Source organism: Quercus robur, chromosome 12 (assembly GCF_932294415.1).
Source record: "Quercus robur chromosome 12, dhQueRobu3.1, whole genome shotgun sequence".
Classification (NCBI taxonomy): Eukaryota; Viridiplantae; Streptophyta; class Magnoliopsida; order Fagales; family Fagaceae; genus Quercus; species Quercus robur.
In genome coordinates this window covers 32138933-32159525 of record NC_065545.1, presented here as the reverse complement: position 1 = coordinate 32159525, position 20593 = coordinate 32138933, and the positions used below count along the sequence as shown (strand labels likewise).

At 31.2% G+C, this 20593-nt stretch overlaps 2 protein-coding genes across 2 annotated transcripts; one reads left to right on the top strand and one right to left on the bottom strand.

Moving 5' to 3' along the window:
* Positions 1–8475: 8475 nt before the first annotated feature.
* LOC126709965 (36.4 kDa proline-rich protein-like) lies at positions 8476–9734 on the top strand. The gene has a single exon (XM_050410348.1). The coding sequence runs from the start codon at positions 8615–8617 to the stop codon at positions 9263–9265; it is 651 nt and encodes a 216-aa protein (XP_050266305.1). The 5' UTR covers positions 8476–8614; the 3' UTR covers positions 9266–9734.
* A 7732-nt stretch (positions 9735–17466) lies between these two features.
* LOC126709649 (14 kDa proline-rich protein DC2.15-like) lies at positions 17467–18203 on the bottom strand. The gene has a single exon (XM_050409958.1). It carries the CDS (start codon positions 18128–18130, stop codon positions 17696–17698), a length of 435 nt encoding a protein of 144 aa, XP_050265915.1. The 5' UTR covers positions 18131–18203; the 3' UTR covers positions 17467–17695.
* Between the last annotated feature and the right edge of the window lie 2390 nt (positions 18204–20593).

Sequence of the window (20593 nt, the reverse complement as noted above, 5' to 3'; positions counted from 1 at the left end):
TTGAGCTTAATCTTGGACTTGGTCTTGCACTTGAATATCTACATTTCAACTCAAACAAACTAAAATTGTCATGGATTTATCAACACTGTACCTAAAAAAAAAAAAAAAAAATTCTCTCACGGCTATAATTTTTTTTGTTTGTTTGTTGAGAATCAAGTTAGGAGTTGAAGTAAAATCCACTCACAGCTATAAATTTTTTTTTTTTTGTTTGTTTGCTGCGAATCAAGTTAGGAGTTGAAATAAGATTGTAGGTTGTTGACGATTATAGAAGAAACATGAATTGCAAATACTAGAAACTCTCTATGTGTATATGTATAAAATCAACTTAACTGCCCCTTGGTGGCTTCTCCGCCACAGATTATGAATGATATAATTATAACAGTAAGGTAATGAGTCTTTGACAATCCACCATTAAGTTTGTTGATGATCAAAATAGTGGTCTATGTCTAGCTTTAGTCATTAATGTTAATGTCTAATTAAGAAGTTGAATTAGCTAGGCTGAGTTGAAGTGAAGAGTTGTCCTCGATCACTAGCTAAACGTCATTACAAAAAAACTTTGTCCCGGTTTGATTGCTACAAGGATAGGATGGTTGCGACATGACAGTCCATTATAAGTTGGTCAAAAATCCAAATTTGATCCTTATGTGTGTGTGAGCTGGAGTGCATGGAATGGGAGGTCTAGACTCTAGAGGGGTTGAGCTGTCCTTTACTGATGAAATACTGAATTAAAAAATTACCCTAGCCAATGCATGGTTTGTTTGTAGGTTCATGCACAGAATCCTCAAATGCCAAACAGAGTGTCAGGTTGCCATTCATGAAAGCCATGGGGCTTTTAGTGTCGATGTAGAAAAACTATCGCTGGACTTTCGTATATGAGTTCTTGAAATGCGAAGCAATTGTCCTTTGGTATATAGGACGGAAAGATGCTATCATTATGTGAAATTTGTAACTTTGCTGCTTTTGTAATTTTCAAGCCCCCCCTCCTCAATTTGTAATAGAAATGTGATTTTATGTATGCTCTGTTTGTTTCAGCATTAATGTTTTTTGAAAAATTGTTTATTTTTCAAGGTGTATTTTCTAGAAAATTGTCTCATCTTCCAGTATTTGGTAACGACCTTGAAAATGAGATTAAGAATGTTTTTTGGTATTTGGTATGCAATTATTTTTAAAATATTTCTTGTATAATTTAAAACATGTTTATTATGTAAACTAGCTAATGTAATCATTATAAATAAAAAACCAAGAATGAATTTGTTTTTCATACTAAAATTTTGACAATAGATACAATCAAAATTAATTAGTTGTCAAATTTTTATGATCTCTACCACTCTTCTTGTTTTTATATATATAGATAGTAACGTACGTACATACACACATATCAACCATTTGTGTGTATATATATATATATATATATAAATTTGGCAGAGGAATACATTTTCAATAAGTATGGTAACAATAACTTTTAATTGTCTACTCTTTTTGTTGGTATACTAATTGTTTACTATGGTCAACCACAAGTCTTCAATATTACTCTAAATTATGTATTTACATAATGAATTGTGTTCCTAAAAAAAAAAAAAAAAAAAAAAAAAACATAGTGTACTGTATACTATATTACTGCATAGTATCTGTCAACAAAAAAAGTATTTGCCAACAAATGTACTTCTCCTAAACAATTATCATTCATTATATAACAATATTATTAGTCCATTGTAAAAATTGTCTCATGTAAAAGCAATTTAAAGCAATATAGGTACTATGTTTAAAATTTTCATCTTTTACTTCATTCATTCTTTCTTCTTCTTCTTCTTTTTATTTTATTTTATTTTATTTTTTGCACTTTATGTATGAAAAAGAAGTAATTTCTGCCTAGAATCCATCAAACCGAAAATTTCTTAGAGAAAAAAGAAAATCAAGCTTGAAATTCAAAGTAAAGAATTGAGATTTTGGTAGAGAGGAATGAAATAATTACCAGTACTGCAAATTTGTTCTCCTTTGCAAGTCAGAGCTATTGACCGATCAGTGAAGGAAAAAAAAAATCTAATCAGAGAATTGTACGTGTTACAGAGGGGAAGAGAAACATGGAGAAAAGAGAAAAGAGATACAGTTAGAGAGAGACAGAGAGAGAGAGATCTATGGGAAGAGAAGAGATCAGAGGTAGTGACAGTGAGGGTATGAAGAGAGAAAAAGCAAAGGGAAGAGAGAAAAAGTGAAAAAACTTACCATGAGAGAGAGAAGGCACCAAAAAATTATGTTTCTCATGGCTATAGACGAAGATAATATTTATAGGAGATGCAATGCATGAGAGAGAGATTGTTTTCTAATTTTTTTTTTTTTGAAAAAGAACCTATAAAAAATAAGCCTTATTTTTATTAGGGTTTTCCATTGACCAAAGATAGTTTTCCATCGACTGGGTTTTTTTTGTACTACCAAATACTGGAAAATGTGAAAAACTATCTTTACAGAAGGTTTTTTAGCGAAACAAATGGAACGATAGTTGGATTTGGACAATTCAATTTTGTTTTGTAGTTGGGAGAGGTTGGCATCGCATAACATCAAAATGGAAATTTTTTAGTGTATTGGACAAATACTAAAAAAACAAGAACCTTCTGGTTTTTTTTTTTTTTTTTTTTTTTTTTTTTTTTGTGATGTTAGAAATATAAATATAAATATATATATATATATATATATATATATATACAACAAATTTGACTAACATAATCCTTATAAACTAATGTATTACAAAGCATACAAAATTAATTAACTCATACATTTATTTATTACGTTTTTGAAATTTACCAATTATATTAATTCACTGTCACATACGTTTTTAAACGTACTTCCTTTTTATTTTTTCCCCATCGTACACGAAATATAGTGGAGCTCTATGACTATAGGACAGTCCCATAAAAAACAATGATCAACATGTGAAAACCATATAGACTATAGTGCATAAGTTACATTTTTTAATCATCATGACAAATTCTACAAGAAACAAAATACTTTGTTTGAAGAAGAAACTTTTACGTTTACAAGGAAAACTCCAAAAAATTTGTCAATTAAAGCTCGAATGCCTTTGGGCTACAACCACTAATTTATATAAAAAAACATTAGAGTAACTCTAGAAAGTCTAGGAAATTCAACAAGAAACAAAATACTTTGTTTGAAGAAGAAACTTTTACGTTTACAAGGAAAACTCCAAAAATTTGTCAATTAAAGCTCGAATGCCTTTGGGCTACAACGACTAATTTATCTACAAAAACATTAGAGTAACCTTAGATAGTCTAGGAAATTTTAAAGGAACCCAAATTCGTGGTAGGCGTGAAAATAGACTTAAAAAGAAAGAGGGAAAAATCATGAAAAAATATCTTAACAGGTTCTAATGAATACCCTGCCACTCCCATAGGAATCAAGTTTGACTAAAATAAGAATAATATTATAGACACAAACTATTTTATAACATTTTTACAAATTGTTGATATGATAAATTCTTACTAGTTTTAATATGGATCCATCGTTAACATTACATTTTTACTTATGATAACTATTTGGAAAATGCTAAAACCACATCAACAATTTGTAAAAATACTGTAAACTAGCTTGTGTTTGTAGCATTACTCCTAAAATAATCCTAAAAACCCTCTAAAACAAGGAAAATAAAATTATATTCTAGGAAATTTCAAAAATTTCAAAAATATTAAAAATAATAAATAGCAAAAATTAAACAATATATTCTATCCTACGTCAAATTTCTCTCTTTAGTAAAACACGTCCTATTTAGCTCATATTTGGGATCCGTAATCTTCCATTCTACGTAAACAAATACCTCGAATATCTTAGCTTTTTTGACTTCTTCAGGCAACTGGCAAGTTTCAACAAATAGAAATTGACAACCCAATTAAATATTTTAACCCCAATAAAATTAATAAACTTTGGTACGTTGCTTCCTACTAAAATATCTTCATTTTTGAAATCATTTGATTTGATTTCATCAAGACCTTTGACATTTTTCTCAATAATTTCCACCTCTTGATCTTTTGCTTCACTATGATGTTCATCATTTGTCTCAAGAACATCCATTCTATCCTCTTTGACTTCAAAATAATTTTTATGCAAATTATTTTATTTTGCACAAAATTATTCGACTTGTGATACTAAGGCAATATTGTTTTTAGGAATGCATCTATAAATAGGTTTACCATTGTTGCCACGACTCTGATTTGCCTCTAATGTCGTCTTCCTAGCAAAGGAGAGTGGTGAGTTCTTGCTACGTACACATTAACTTCAATTTACATCACGTATGGCTTGCTGGGTGTAACGTTGAAACTAAAGGAAATCGTTTCTTGTAAGAAGTTCTTTTTTGACATCTTCGTTAATGGAATTGCTACGGTCACATTCATCAACCATCAGACTAGGATAAGGAGCCATACTTTGATATATATCAACATGCATAGCAGGTCACCACAAGAAACCAAATACACTTGTCTCAAGAATAAAATTTTTAAATCCTAAAGGCTTGACTGAAGCATTTACAGACGAGCGATGGTCGATTTCAAAGAAAACAGTGCGTGGCGGTGACAGTCTAACGTTTCAAAAACCGAAGCTATTGAGTCAAGTAGTGGGTTCAACCAAAACCTGATTCGACTTAACCCGTGGACACTCTAGATACATCTAAGATTAAAGAAAATTGAAAGTAAGGAAAGAAGAAGACAAGAGTAAGAAAAGTACTAATTCAGTACAAAAAATTGACCCACAAGGTGTCATCAAAACTATGTGCCACATTTTTACAGCTCACGCTGAAAAAAAAACAGGAAATAAGTAGAAAATAAAAGAAAAAGTATAAGAAAGCTATTTGGATGTTTCCTAATTTCGACTTCAAGTCCAAGTGTACAGCCTCTACTGGTACACAATTAGACACCGAAAGCTAGATAAGCAACACTTGGCACATTAAGGGGACCTGTATGTAAGTGCATCTGCTATTTCAAATAAGGATAATAAAAAAATTGCTTCTATAAAATAAAAGTTTTCTTAAGATCCATTTGCCACGAATTTTTTGATTTATTTTTTGAAAGCTTTTTTTATTTAAAATTTAACTTATTTTATCTATGCAAAACCTCACTTTTAAAGTATATTTTAGTCTACTTTCAATTATAAATAATCATAAAAATCCAAATAAATTACTAAACGAATACTTAGTCGTTTTTATGTGTGACTAATATGTATACAAGTATCAATAAACACATTACCGTTTATTAAAATAAGAATAATAATCATTTATTAGAAATAAAAAAATTTGCAGTTGTTTTCTTCTAGGGGAAGGAGAGAGTTATACGTAAAGAAAATCTAAAACGTAGTGATGGAGAGAAAAAATTGGGTTTTGGGGGGGGGGGGGGGGGGGTGGGGGGGTAGTGGGGGGTGTAGACCTGAGCTAGTTATAAATTTTTTATTATTTTTAATTACAATTTAGTAAATTTCTATATATAATAACGTTACAATTTGTCATTTACTAAAAAAATTATTTATTCACGAACGGTTTTATAAAGATAAATTATATCAAAATTCATGATTAAAAATTACGTGAGAGAGACTAAGAAAGTTTAGCATAGATAAGATGGATACATGTGGTGCCTGAATAAATCCAATGCACTCTTATTCATTAAAAAATAAAATAAAACAATGTGATGTAGTTCATAAATATTTTAGGGAGAAGATTTAGTTTGAAGCCTTCAATTTTTTTTTTCCTGCCCCTAAGCAACAGAAAAGGACAATTTTATATATTACTCGCATTATATAATTTTAGAGCTATAGTGAATCACTTTTTATTGTTAATTTTAGATGTTTCTAGTAGCATTAAAGAGTGTACAAAGTACATAATTGTAATAATATATATATATATATATATATAACCGAAACCTTTGAAACTCCCACAATTTTCCACGTCAACACAATATTTAAATAAAATTATTTTTGTTTAGTCCAAACTTAACAAGGAGTAAAACTCTATCTTTTTAACAAGTCCAACTTAAACTCAAACTCATCATTATCATTAATATGTAAATAAAATTATCATTTTATCTATATAAAAAAGGCTACTATCTCTCCCCTCCTAAAAAGAGAATATTGTCTATCATTCAAATTTTAATACATCCAAAAAAGATAATATTGAAAAAATAAAAAGAGGTTGTCTATCATTCAAATTCTAATACATCCAAGAGATAACATATAAATTCTACTAATTTTCGGCTCAAGAAGAGCACAACACACCCCACGTCCACAACATAACAGTTTTAGGATTTATCTCCCAATCTCCTTTCATTCTCTCACTCTCACACTTTTGCACAATCAGAAAGAAACCTAGAAACCGATCTCCAATTTAGCCTAGACTACGATGGCATGAATGCGCAGTAAGTTTGAAAAAATGGTCATAATTGATGGCAAATCATTATCATTAATATTTAAATAAATTATCATTTTATCTATATAAAAAAGGCTACTATCTCTCCCCTCCTAAAAAAAGATTGTCTATCATTCAAATTTTAATACATCCAAGAAAGATAAATATTGAAAAAATAAAAAGAGGTTGTCTATCATTCAAAGTCTAATACATCCAAGAGATAACATATAAATTTTTTGGCTCAAGAAGAGCACAGCACACCCCATGTCCACAACACAACAGTTTTATGATTTATCTCCCAACCTCCTTTCATTCTCTCACTCACGTTTTTACACAAACAGAAAGAAACCTAGAAACCGATCTCCAATTCAGCCTAGACTACGATTGCATGAATCGACAGTAAGTTTGGAAAAACGGTCATAATTGATGGCAAAGTATATGAATATATAGCAAAGCGTGAATAAATAAAAAAAAAAAAATTTTTTTTTTTGATAGGACTAAAAAAAAAAAAAGGACACATTGAAAATAGGACTCAAAAAACAATTACCACCTTTATATTATTATTAATAGAATTTCAATTCAACACATGCGAATATTTGTTTATATTGTTATTAATGAATTTTATCTTTTAAGTTGAATTTCTTATTTGCTTTCATATGTGCCTGAGCTTTTCTTTCTATCTTATTCTTTTATTATGCTTAGAATTGATTTTCTTTTAAGCATTTGGGTAAATCTCCACATTTATATTGACATTGTTTTCATGGGTTTGGTTTTTGGGTTGGTATTTCTACTAATTATTTTATATTGTATATGTCAGATAAAGAATCTCTAATTTTTTGGAGAAAAATCAAAACTGCAACCTATGTCTTCCAATAAATTTTTATTTGATATGTTATATATAAATTTGTTGAATTTGGTTGGTTTTGAAGTAGAATTTGGAGATTTTATAAATTTTGAAGTTTTAGGTCTGGAGTTTTTGGTATTTGCATTTCAGTAGGTTGATCTTAATTCTTCACCTTAAATGTTTTTTATTTAGGGTCATGTGATTTTTGGTTGATTAATTATTTGTTTGGATTAATTTCAATTAATTATTTGTTTGGATTCAAAATAAAAGATAATGGAATTAGGTATTATAATTTTGATATTGTTACATGTTTTGAATTGTTTATATTGTTATTACTATAAGAAAGTCATATTGCTACTCAAATTTGAAATTTGATATGTCTTCCTTGTAACATGGTCTTTGTTTATATCTTTACAGTATATATTAGTTTTGAGTGTGTGTGTATAGATATATACATAACTATTGGGAGTTTTGCCTTATTAATTTAAGAATTGTAATTTACTTTGTAGATTTGGTAACTATGCACTTACAACTTAATGTCATTCTATGTTAGACAACACTTCTAAACTATATAGAAGTTAAATATTTTTTCATTTTAAAAAAAATACTAATTAGCAAAACGCCTAATTGCTCATTATTGGATTTTTTATTTCATAGTCAATAATTTTTTCATATATCGCATGGGTTAGCGACTAGTTAGGATAAAGAAAGAAGAAAAAATGCAGGCCGTTCACATGTTCACATCGTGAAATGAACTCAAAAATAATGCAAGTCTTCACTGCAAACCCTAAGCTATATCTGCTCAACCTCATGGGTCATGCCTTGCTGTAGCTTCAGAAGTATAGTTCAAAACTATGCAAAATCATTATCAAAAGACAGCACACAGAGAGTGAGGATATATAAATTAAAGAAACCCACAAAAACAAGACTCTAAGAAAGAAAGATAAATTATAAAAAAAAAGAAAAAAAGAAATAAAAGAGAGAAAGATAGAAATAGTAAATTAAGGAAAAAAAAAAAAAAAAAGACAGTAGGGGCCATGGAAATCTGTGAAACTGAACGGGTTCTGAAATCGAACACGGTCACAGTTGTACTGATCAGGCAGTCACGGATTTGGTTTCGATATTCGCAAAGTACCAACAACACTACAAACTCTCCAATTTAATTTCACCATGGAACTATTGGGAATCCTCTAAAATTTTCCATGTTTTTTAGCAATTTAGTTTTCTAATTTCATAGGGCCCTCATTTTTTGATTTTTGCTTCCAGCCATGTCAGAAGAAATAATCACGGGTTGCTCATAAAATTCAGCTATATAATCCTAGGCTCAAACTCAATAGGAATTAGAACTAATAGTAAGCTTGTAGAGCCCCAAAGCCATGACGAGTCCAAAGATTACAGCCATGTTCTTCATCATCCTGATTTTCATGTTGAACGTGTTGCCACCAATACAAGCTTGTACTCCATCATGTTCACAGCCACACCCACCTTCCCATCATCCAAAAAACCCTCACCCAAAACCACCAACTACAAAACACCCACCACAGCATGGATCGGGACACCCGGAAAACCCTCCTGTAGTTGTTTCACCCCCAATAGTTACACCACCTTCTACTCCCTACCCACCTTACACTGGTAATCCTCCTTCTGGAGGAGGTGGTGGCGGTGGAGGTGGTGGAGGAGGAGGAGGTGGAGGTGGAGGTGGAGGTGGTGGCGGCGGCGGCGGCGGCGGTGTTCCTGGTTTCAATCCTCCACCTTCTACACAACCAACTTGTCCCATCAATGCACTTAAACTAGGGCTTTGTGTAGATGTGCTTGGTGGTTTGGTGCATATTGGATTAGGCGACCCAGTTGAGAATGTTTGCTGTCCGGTGCTTAAAGGTCTGCTAGAGCTTGAGGCGGCTATTTGTCTTTGCACTACGATAAGGCTTAAGCTTCTCAACCTCAACATTTTTATTCCTCTTGCTCTTCAAGTTCTAATTACCTGTGGGATAACTCCTCCCCCTGGTTTTGTGTGTCCTCCTCTCTAAGTGTTTTTTCATTTTCAAACTGGGTACGAGATTACTATGAGGTTAACTAAGGCTAGCTGTTTGTTTTAAACAATGTTTTTTTTTTTTTTTTTTTTTTGGGCGTGGTATATTGTGTGACTTGAACTAGCTGCTAGTGTCGGAGATCTTCTTAGTCTCTTGAGTGAATGCCTCATTCAATAATTGATTATGGGATAGGAAGGAAAGGTGTAACCTGTGTTGCTTTAGAGGATGGCGATCCATTAAGTGCATTTGAAAAGAGCATAGTTGTAGAGCCATCAAGGGATCGAACTGCATGCCGTCTTAGAATTCTCGGATGTTCTAAATTTTGGGAGTTGATGTTCATTATTTGTTTTTCTTCTTTTTGATGGATAGGACTCTGTATACTTCCTGTATACTTAGGGTTGATCCTTTTCTAAGCTTTATAAAATCCAAGTCATAAAAAATTTCACGTGTGATGAGTTTATTTTTACTTCTGCTTGATGACTGTTAATCTCGCTCTCTCTCTCTCTCTCTCTCTCTCAAACCATAGCTAGTTAATATGATATTAAACGGGTTTACAAAATGGTTAAGAAAGGTATATCTCTGAGTTTAGTGCATAGCGAAAGTTTATAATTTTGGATAAGTTCAGAGCCTCCTTTGGCCCTGAAAACTTTTTACAATGTTAATATTTTTACAACCTCTTTTTAAGTATTAGATCCCAGAAATAAGAGTTGGCTCCTCAAAAAGAAAAATAAGAGATCTCCACCAAAAAGAAAAAAGAAAAAGAAAAAGAAAAAAACAGTGGCGACTCTAGAAATTTTGTTTAGGGTGGTCATTAAGAAATTTAAATTAAGCAAAATTTCATAAAAATAAAATTTGAATATATTGAGGTAAAAAAAACAATCGCAAATAAATAAAGTTTTAAAATTTCATTGTACAAGTTTTTCATATTTGAAATTGTTGTATGATAGCTTCATGATTAATGCTATCAACTACATTTTTTTTCCAATATACACAGTCAAGTAATCATTAAACTACTGATCTCCCTTTCGATTACCAACATCTTACCTAAATAAGTAACAATATAAACAAAATGCATCATCCTTTTTTATGATATGTTCCAACCTATATTTCGTATTCTTTAAACTAATCAGGATTAAATTAATGCAGCGCTCCACTAATTTCTTTTTTAGGGAAATCATGGCAAAGAGGTTGATAAGAACATCTTTGTAAATATACTCTTTTTATTTTCTCTCGATTATTAGGATGAAAAGATGAGAACTTTTCTCATAGTCTAGGATCTAAAGGAAGATTATTCAAGTAAATACGAATTTACTTAGAAGATAAATTTTGTAATAAAAGTGATTTCCTTATAAGAATTTTGTCCATAGTGATAATAAAAAAAATAAAGGGTAAGTTACAAGTTCCTTCAACGTATTCAACTTAGGCATTAAACCATTACATTAATCATGTTCAATAAAATATTGAGGTATTATTTTAGTGCATACGTGTATGTACAAGATGTATCATATAAATATAATAAATTTATCTAAAGGCTAAAGCAAGTACTAACTGACTAGCTATTGGAAAATATGCATTTTTTATTTATTTATAAAAAAATAGCAGTTTTAAAACATATCTTTTGTAAACATAATTTAAAATATCACAATTAAACATTTGATTTGGGATTTTAGGCTAATTTGTTTGTTTGGACAATTTTTGAGAAATGCTACGTCTACAATATTTTTACAACAAATCCTAGTTGGCAATTGTTACTAGTTTTAATTTACATATCATTAAAATTGTTTTTTTTTTCCTACCAGTAACAATCTACCACTTAAGATTTGTTATGAAAGTGTTGAGGACATATTGTGAACATAGCACTTCTCACAATTTTTTTGGTTCAATCTTCAATGGACCAAAATTTTGGAGAAGTCAAATTCTATTTTTAATGGACAAATTTTTATTTAGGATATTCAAGTTTTTTTTAGGGTGGTCAAGTTTTTTTTTTTAGGGTGATCAACAATCCATATTAATTTAGAATTTTTTTTTTTTTAGGTATAAAATTTATTTATTTTTCAAGTTTGAGGGTGGTCCTGTGAGGCTGTGACCACCCTCAATTATATATGGCGCCGCCCCTGAAAAGAAGTGGTCTCCAAAACACAGTTGTCCGAATGATTGCATTCAAAGAAAGACTGAGTTTTTTAGTTGGGAACTGCACAATGCACGTGCAAGTTCAACATAATAGGATTTGGTTTATATTATATTAGTAATGTAAATTTATATAGTAGATACATAAAATAAAATGTGTACTGGTATATGTTTGCAAAAATTGTACAACATTATCTTTTTTTTTTTTTTTGAAACTATTGTACAACATTATCAGTACAATGTAAAATAGAATTTTTTCTTTATCTTTAAACTTTTTTTTTTACTAAATATGAATTTGATAACTATGATAAATATTAATAGAAATTTATTATAATTACGTTTACAAAATATAGAACTATCTATTTTAGTATTATGCATTTATTATTATTGTGTTTATATATAGAATTATATAATTTATTATTTTAAAAAATTGATGTATCAAAATTCTAATGGAAGCTTATATATATATATATATATATATTATATATATGCTTATTTTTAACTCACCATAAAAAAGAGTAATACTAGAATAAAATTTATTGGTTTAGCTTTTTCATCTTTAGTATGATGAGTCTATCTTGTTGTTGAATCCAATTAGTAAATGTTTAATAAGAACAACTTTTCTCTTATACCTATCAACTTTGAATCATTCATGGGTTGGGGACTTCATCAGCTCCAATATGGATTTTTCTTCTGTAAATAAGTTTGATTTATGGATGTGTAATATATGCAACTAGTCGGAAACCCGTGCAACGCATGGGAACTTACCTATTTATAATAGACTAAAATAATTTTATAAAATTTTAAATTGATTATGAAACTATACTATTGCGTGAATTGCTCCTATCTTTTTGAGTTACAATTTGATGAATAAGCCATTGCTTGAACATGCAATGGGTTGCAAAAAATCTAGCTAAAAAATTTAGATATTGAAAAAAAAATAACTAAAAAATTCTGATGTTAAAACGTCCGAAAGGGAAAAAAAAAATCAGAAAATTTACTGGCACTGCCTAGAAATTATTGAAACAAAACAAAATATATATGACTACCAAATAGAGAAATATAAGAGAAAGATAGGTTACCTTCAAGAGAATAATCCATAGTAATAACAATTGAAATTTGATAAACTGTTTCAAATATTGCAAAAAATTGAACCCAAAAATTTAGATGGTCAAACTTTCAAAAGACAATAAAATTAAAAATCAAAAGATTCAGAACCTAGAAATTATTTTTTTAAAAAAAAAAGTCATTATTGCGAGACAATTTTAGTAAGGATGGAAAGCTTTTCTAAATTTTTTTTATCCAATTCTTCCTAATTGATGAAAAATTTGGTTTGAACATTGTCAAACACTTTGAAGGTGCAAATAATATGGGCTTCCAACATAATCTTTAATTAATAAACAAAGAAGCATGACACCATAAGAGAAAACATAAGATAACATATAGTGCATATACCTTACTCCACAGTTGTGAAAAAATATCCACACAAAAGGAATTGAAAACTTGTACAATAAGCAATAAGCTACTTCTGATGTGAGACAACCTAACATACGTCTCCATAAGGTAAAGCTTAAGGTTATATAATCTAAAATAATATAGAATATAGCATCTTTGAACCACACAAAAAGTTAGCAAACTTACTACAATACTTGTAGTTATGCTATATATTGTAAAGTACTACTCCATCGCCAATGAAAGTCATGTAAAATCTCATGGGGCCTGGAAGAACAGACAGCCGCAAGATCACCTCCACCAGAAAAAACAAAAGCAAAAAAAATTTATTCACAAAAAAGAGAAAAAGCAATAGCAAGCATACCAAATAAATTGAAACTTAGGGTTTTCTCTCTTAGTGGAGACGGACAGAGGAGATTGCTTTAGGGTTTTCAAAGATTTTGTCTTATATATATATATATATATATATATATATAAGACTTCTGTTAGGACTCTCTCACTATTTAGTTTTAAAAATTAAAATTATGAGAGTTTCAAAGGTTTCGGTTTTATATATATATATATATATATATAGATTTTAGATTTAAAAAAAAAAAATTTATTTAGGGCTAAGACTATTGTTGTTAAGTTTGGTTGAGATTCAAAATATTAAATGAAAAAGCTAAGTAAAGGAGATTTAATGTTAAAAATGTTTCAAAGAAGAAGATAGATTTTAAAAAATTTAAATATAAAATGATGGTGATTTTTTTTTAAACATACCTATAGCAAGCTAATAAACTTGTTTATACTTAATTGTCAAAAAAAAAAAAAAAAAAAAAAAAACTTGTTTATACTCGTTATAGTTCAAAAAAATGATAAGTTTTCAAGTATAATGTCATCAATAAGGCAATCATCATGCATCGCGAAAAAAAGAAGAAGAAAAAGAATCACCATAGCATTTGCTTTATTTTGTGGGTTTTAAATTTCCATGGTCAAAGTTTCCTTATTTATATTATAAGAAAAATTTATTTATATATATTTTTAAATTTGATAGTTATAATAAATGAGAAGCAAATATATGAACTTTGACTATCTTTTTTTTTGAGACAATGAACTTTAACTATCTTAGTAAAGGAGAATAGGTTATGCTATTGAGCTAACATGCTTTTGGCAAAATTCACCATAGTAACAAAATACGCAATACTACAAAATCACTAGTCACGAACTTTCTATTTTTAAAAAGACAAAATTTAGTGGCAACGAAATATTTTCTATAAATTTCTTTTTCTTTTCTATTCTTAGTGATAAATTATAAATTCTTCCAAAAGTTTAAAGGCTTAGATTTCCCTATAATAAAGGGGTCAAACACATAAATTTTTTAGCTTTTTAAATGAGAGGTAGAGTGAGGATAGAGTTTGAACTAAAGACTATTCACTTTGATATTTTGGCTTAAATTATTTAGGATTTTTTTTTCTTTTTTGGTTTTTTTGTTGTGGTAAACAGGGATTGTATTAAAGCAAACTAAGTACTAGCCACAGGGGTCATACGCATTAAGGGTCCGTTTGGATATAACTTATTTTATTGAAAACTGAAAATACTGTAGCAAAATAAATTTTAAATGTGTGAATAGTGCCGTGGGACTAATTTTTAATGAAAAAATTGCTTAATAAAGAGGTTTGTAGGTCCCATGAACAGTACACGGGACCCATTGAAAACTGAAAACAGCCACAGAAACGCGCTTTTCCAAAAAAAAAAAGAAAAAGAAAAAAGAAATGCAGACGTTTGCCGCAGATGCGTATCCAAACACATACTAAGTACCTGTTTGGATACAGCTTTTCCCATGTCTACGTTTGCGTCTACGTTTTTTTTTTTTAAGCATGTTTCTGACTTTTTGTGGCTGTGGTGGTTTTCCAGTGGGTCCGTGCACTGTTCACAGGACCCACAAACCTCTTTTTTCAACACAACTTTCATTAAAAAAGAGTCTCACGGCACTATTCACATATTTAAAAATTATTTTATTACAGTATTTTTAGTTAGTAAAATAAGCAGTATCCAAACGGACCTAAGTTACAAATACTGTTCCAAAATAGGCCATAAAAGTAACGAAGCAGCAGGTGTTACAACTGCACAGCGCGAAGTGTATGTCTAACCTACAAAAGCTGCTTTGAATTTAATCACTTACTATTATTCTAACACTTTGACTAACCTTTCTTTTACATTTTTTTTTTCCATGTTTATAATTAGTGACTGCCCATTATGAACTTATAATAATTCTATAAATGATTTTAAAACTTTATTTTTTGAATTTACCATATATTTTTAGGATTATGATCTTAAAATGGAGATATTTTATTTCACTGTAAATACTTATTATTTCACAAATCTAAAAAAATTAGTGTCATATTATTTAAAATCTATAATTATCATATTTTATGAGTCGGGATTTTAAGTCAAGTGACATTATATATACTTTTCAGTTAATGAAATACTAAATAAATTTCTAATTTTCATGAAATGAATTCTCTATATTTCAAGGCACAGAGAAATCCTTTTCCGAGTTTTAGAATCAAAATCATGTAAATTTTTGTCGTTGGTTATATTGTTTATCATTGTGACTATTTAACGTTGCTTAACCGAAAAACATATATGCTGGGACGTCGTAGGTCTAATTATTTGGTTTCTCTTTTCCTGGTAAAAACAGCTAATCGTGATTAATATATTTTCTTGGCAGATATATCTATGGGATTATACCATATCTTATACGATCAGTCGAGGGGAGAAGAAACATATTAATCCCATAAAGTTCATATACCATTTATGAACAAAATATTCACATGGATTTTTCTATTCATCCATATATGGAATTAATTAGTAATGAGTAGCTTGAAAAGTCATTTATCTTTTGCTCTGTCTGTTATTTTATAGGCTTGTTGACAAAAAATGTCACGGGAGTGAAGTGGTAGTTATTGGGGACCATCTATTTTTTTTTTTTTTTTTGAGAAAGACCATCTAATTAATTAATCTATAGAATCAAGAATGTTCAAGAGGAAAATTAGAAATCTACAATTAATGGATTGTAGATCCTGACTTCTTACACGGAAAAAATGGTTTCTGAGTAGATGATCAGATGAGACGTTAAAAACAACAACAACAAAAACAGAAGTAAAAATAATAAGACTTTGTGCATATCAAATTATTGATTACTTCTATCATATCATAAAGCATGGTGAGTCAAATTGAATCACCCCTTTCCCCTTCAGCTCGAATCCTTTCCTCATTAGACCTTTAAAAATGACGAGATGCTAGTTAATTAAGTTTCAAAACTCTTGACTCTTGGCTTATTATTACTAAAACTAAGTACGCTTAATCCAATTAAATTTAGTGGTAAATAGCATCTTTTGCATAAGATTACTAAACAAATTTGGTGAGCTGAATAGCATTACCAAAATCTCTCCCGGCCACATTCGCGTCCCGTTACCAAACCACAGGCAAGAAAGTTTCCAACCTCTTGTCCAGATTATTGGTATGATTAATAGTTTGAACTTAAGAATCGTCGGAAAGTCGAAATCAAATCATGGAGCACGGAATCTTTCTTTTGTACAGGATGATGAAGAGAAATGAACATTCGTTCTTCCTTCTCCCATGTGATACGTTTACATTTTCCACACCTAATTCTCAGTCACGGGGAGAACAGTTCTAGTGGTTTCCCATTTGCCATTAACTTTTTTACAATTCATGGCCCATAAATGAAGCAAAAAAAGTAGTACAGTGCCTAAAGCTAGAAAGGTGTATCTCTAATTCTCTAGTACTCCCAAGGAATAAACGACATTTTAGAACATCATTGATGTGTTTTGATGATCCTACCATCCACTTTGTGGGCCAAATGGCTGGATTATGTCTAGCTTGCGTGAATTATATGACCAACTTTAACGTATGAGAATTTTTTTTTTGGGGTCTAAAGTCCATCTAAAATACTTTCCTTAATTATCATATCACTCATACTTTGTCATATAACAATTCACATTAGATCAAATTAATTGTTAGGAGGCTCTTTTTATTTTATTTTATTTAATTAATTTATTTTTTAAATGGGAGAAAGAGATTTGAATCCTAAAAATATTTTGTTGAGAACGCTAAGAAATATCATTCGATTTAAAGTTCGTTGATGTTAAGAGACTCCATTATGTTGTGTGATTTCAAGTTAGTTCATCTGTTTCCTAGCCAAATATTTTAATTAGGTAGATACTTAGGATGCTTGATCAATAATATTTTTTTTACTTTGTTTCAAGCATGAGATGAAATGCAATTGTAGCACCAATGACTGAATGTTATTCATATATTATTCCTTCTCTCTTATGGAGCTCGCCACCTAGTGAAGGCAAGCTATTAGACAAATTAACAATAAGCTCTTTGGTGAGGAGTGACAATTGAGTGATCACTTCTCGCTGTATGTACTGTAAAAGTCAAGTTTCATGGTCAAAATGGACAATGGACCTTATGTGGCATGCAATATCAGTGCACGTACAGTGACATGGTTCTACTTCAGAGGATGATATTTCTCCAAAAGTGACTGAAACTTTTTCTCAATAAAATCAAAAAAAAAAAAGAAAAGAAAGAAATAAAAAAGAAAGAGAGAGAGAGAAAAAGAAAGACTTGATAAATTTATTCCATTTCCCATCGAGAGGTACATAGGCAAACATCACAAAGGGAAACTTATTCATAACTATCACACAAATCAGACAACTACTATATCTAGGGAAACGAGCAATTCCCTATTGCACCACACACACACTTGCCATGTAAGTTTAAAGTTGCAAAACAAGCAAAAGCCATAGTATGAAAATTAAGAAACGAAATTATAAAGTGCTTCTATGCACACTTGAAACCATTTGGAACATTCCTTGAACAAACATTGAGAAGCAAGCTGAGCGAAATTGGGATGTTGAGGTTAATGCCCAAAATATTAGCTCTGATGGCAGTGCAAAGGCAGACAGCAGCCTCCAGATCGGCAAGGCCTTGAATGAGAGAGCAGCAAGGAGTTACTGGTGGGGTGCCAAGGGTAACATTAAGCAAACCGCTGAGTAAATTGGCACACACGCCTAGTTTTAGGGCATCCCTAGGGCATGAAGCTTGGCCAGAAGGACCAGGGTTAGGGTTGGGGTTGGGGTTGGGGTTGGGGTTGGGGTTTGGGCCTCTTCCTGGGTTAGGACCACGGCATGTGTTACATGCACTAGTCACAAGTGCAAAGAAGAGAAGGTTGAGTGAGAGGAAGAGAGCAAATGAGGCAGAGGTTTTGGAAGCCATTTCCCAACCCTAGTTGTTGTTAGAACAATAGAAAAAGGTAAAAGTAGTACAGATGAGGATGGAGTATTCGAAGTGAGAGGAGGGTTTTTATAGGGTTCAAGCAGGGTGAGGTATTTGATGTGATGTTATGAGAATATACTTAAATTATTATCACGAAATAAACCCTGACACCATGTTTCTTACACATCTTGAAATTTTAGCTGGCAAAAGCAAGCAAATTCAAGGCCAAGTTTTGGATGCATGTGAGGTGGGTCTTGACAAATTGCCATGTTACTAAGGCCTAGACCTGGCATCAATCGTGGGATCTATTTGAACTACTGTGATCCCCTAATCTAGTGCACCTCACAGAATCAAGATGTTTGAATTTGAATCTCTCTTGGTAGCATCATTCGTGGGATCATTAATTTCCCTGGCCTTCTGATCAAAAGCCGATTCTTCTAACGGTTCCTTCCAAATCAGGCTACATCATAATTGTATACTTCCAACGACTAATAGAAAATCCAGTTAATTTTTACTTTTCATTGCGAGAATAAAAGTCTTCTTTGATGTCACTTCACAATCTATTTCACAGATCGCTCACTCTCACGTTTTTCTATTTTTGTTTTCCTGCCAATCTTGACCGTACTTAATGATCAACCTTGCAGCTATAGCCAAACGAATCTAATTAAACTTCCAGAAAACTTAATTACATCATGATCATCCAAAGAGAACTTCCCTGAAGGGCTATGAACAATTAATATGATGGTGAAAGACTTTCAATTTAATGGAAGAACATCTTCCATATTGCAATTGGTTTAAACTTGTGCATTCACTTAACTTGTTCACCTTATAAACAAATTAAGCTATTAGCTATTCCTTTCTTGTTGAGTATCAATTTAACTAACTGGTAATAAGTTTGCTTTCTTCTTATATATAGCAGTTTGCTAAGGGTATGTTTGTTTGGAGGGATTTTAGGGAGGATAGAAAATTTAGGAGAGAAAAGTGGAGAGAGAAATTTTAATGGGTGTTTGGTTGAGAGGGGGAGGGGAAAAAAATGTGATGGGGCCTGTGTGTTTTCTTCTCAGAACCAACAAAATATTTTTTCCCCAAAATATAGAGAAAACTGAAGGGGAGAGTTTGATTTGCTTGATTGACAAAAATACCCATGTGCACTTGGATTTCGTCCAATTGTCTTTTTTATTTTTATTTTTAAGTTTTTGCTTTCCTAGACAACGATGGCTCTTCTTTTATTTTATTTTTTTCTTTTGCTTTTCTGGACATTGCCCCCCCCCCCCCCCCCTTTTTTTTTCAGGGCCATGGCATGACAATACTTTGTTTTGTTTTATTGTTTAACTAGATATGATTTTTTTTTTACATCATTTTTTATTTTTTAATAAATTTGGGCAAATTTTTTTTTTCTTTTGGTTGTTTGTCACTTTTTGTTTTAATTGGCAGCATTTCATCCCTCCACATTTTCACTTTTCTATTGCTAAAAAGCCTTCAAGGTTGGCATGTTCTAATCAGAAGTTGCTGATGCAAGAAGTGTCACGGGCAGCCCTAAAACCAACCACGGGCTCCATTAATAATATTATATTGCACTTTATACAAAATTGTGCATCTGGCCGAAAATCCCTTGTCAAACAATGTCTAGAGTATATATGTTATTTTTTCTCTAATCCATACCAGGTGGAGCCATCTTAATTCTACTAGCTATAAGATAATACCCTATATTGTTTTGTTTGGTGCAAAGGAAAATTGCAATATTATATTAATCTAAAGTTTATAATACGTCCCTTCGTACATCCATTGTCATGATGCGTAGCGAATGGGAAGTTTGTTGCTTCCACGGTACTTATTAGGAACTAAAGGTCTGTTTGTATTGCACGTTATTTAGGCCGATGAACAATGTCAAACAGTAATAAACAGTAAAAAAAATTATTTTTTTATTGTTTTCAGTTTTCAGCAAAATAAGCTGTATCCAAACGTAGACTAATAAGATGAAACCTATTGACCTTTTTTTAAAATTTTTTTTAATTTTTTATTTTTTCAATTGGATATGAAGAATTACCCTCCAATAATGGATGGGGCATACCCTTTAACAGAAGGATGAGAGGCAAGTTGAGACGGCCTCTCGTTGTAGCATGGCACAACCAAAACTACAAGATCTTGTGTGCCATGCGGGATAGATCAACAACTACCTCATCCCATATAGCTGGTTCCAACTATAAGGTTGAATTTAATCAACCATGTATTGGCTTTATTCCGTGACAAATTTGCTTGTAATACAACATTTAGAAACCCTGTATTTAGGTGGGAATCATGTAAGGGTAGTGTGTGAGAGAGTGTGAAGAAATGCTCAAGACTGTGCAGTGAAGCAGGGACTCGCGGTTGGATCTCGCGGGAGGCTCGCGGCTTGCAAGCCGCCAAAAGTTGCACACGCACAGAGCATGCAGGGGAGCTGAACAGTCATGCCAGCTGGAGCTC

Excerpts from the sequence above, each read along its gene's own strand:
- LOC126709965 (XM_050410348.1), top strand. The coding sequence starts at position 8,615 with ATGACGAGTCCAAAGATTACAGCCATGTTCTTCATCATCCTGATTTTC.
- LOC126709649 (XM_050409958.1), bottom strand. The coding sequence starts at position 18,130 with ATGGCTTCCAAAACCTCTGCCTCATTTGCTCTCTTCCTCTCACTCAAC.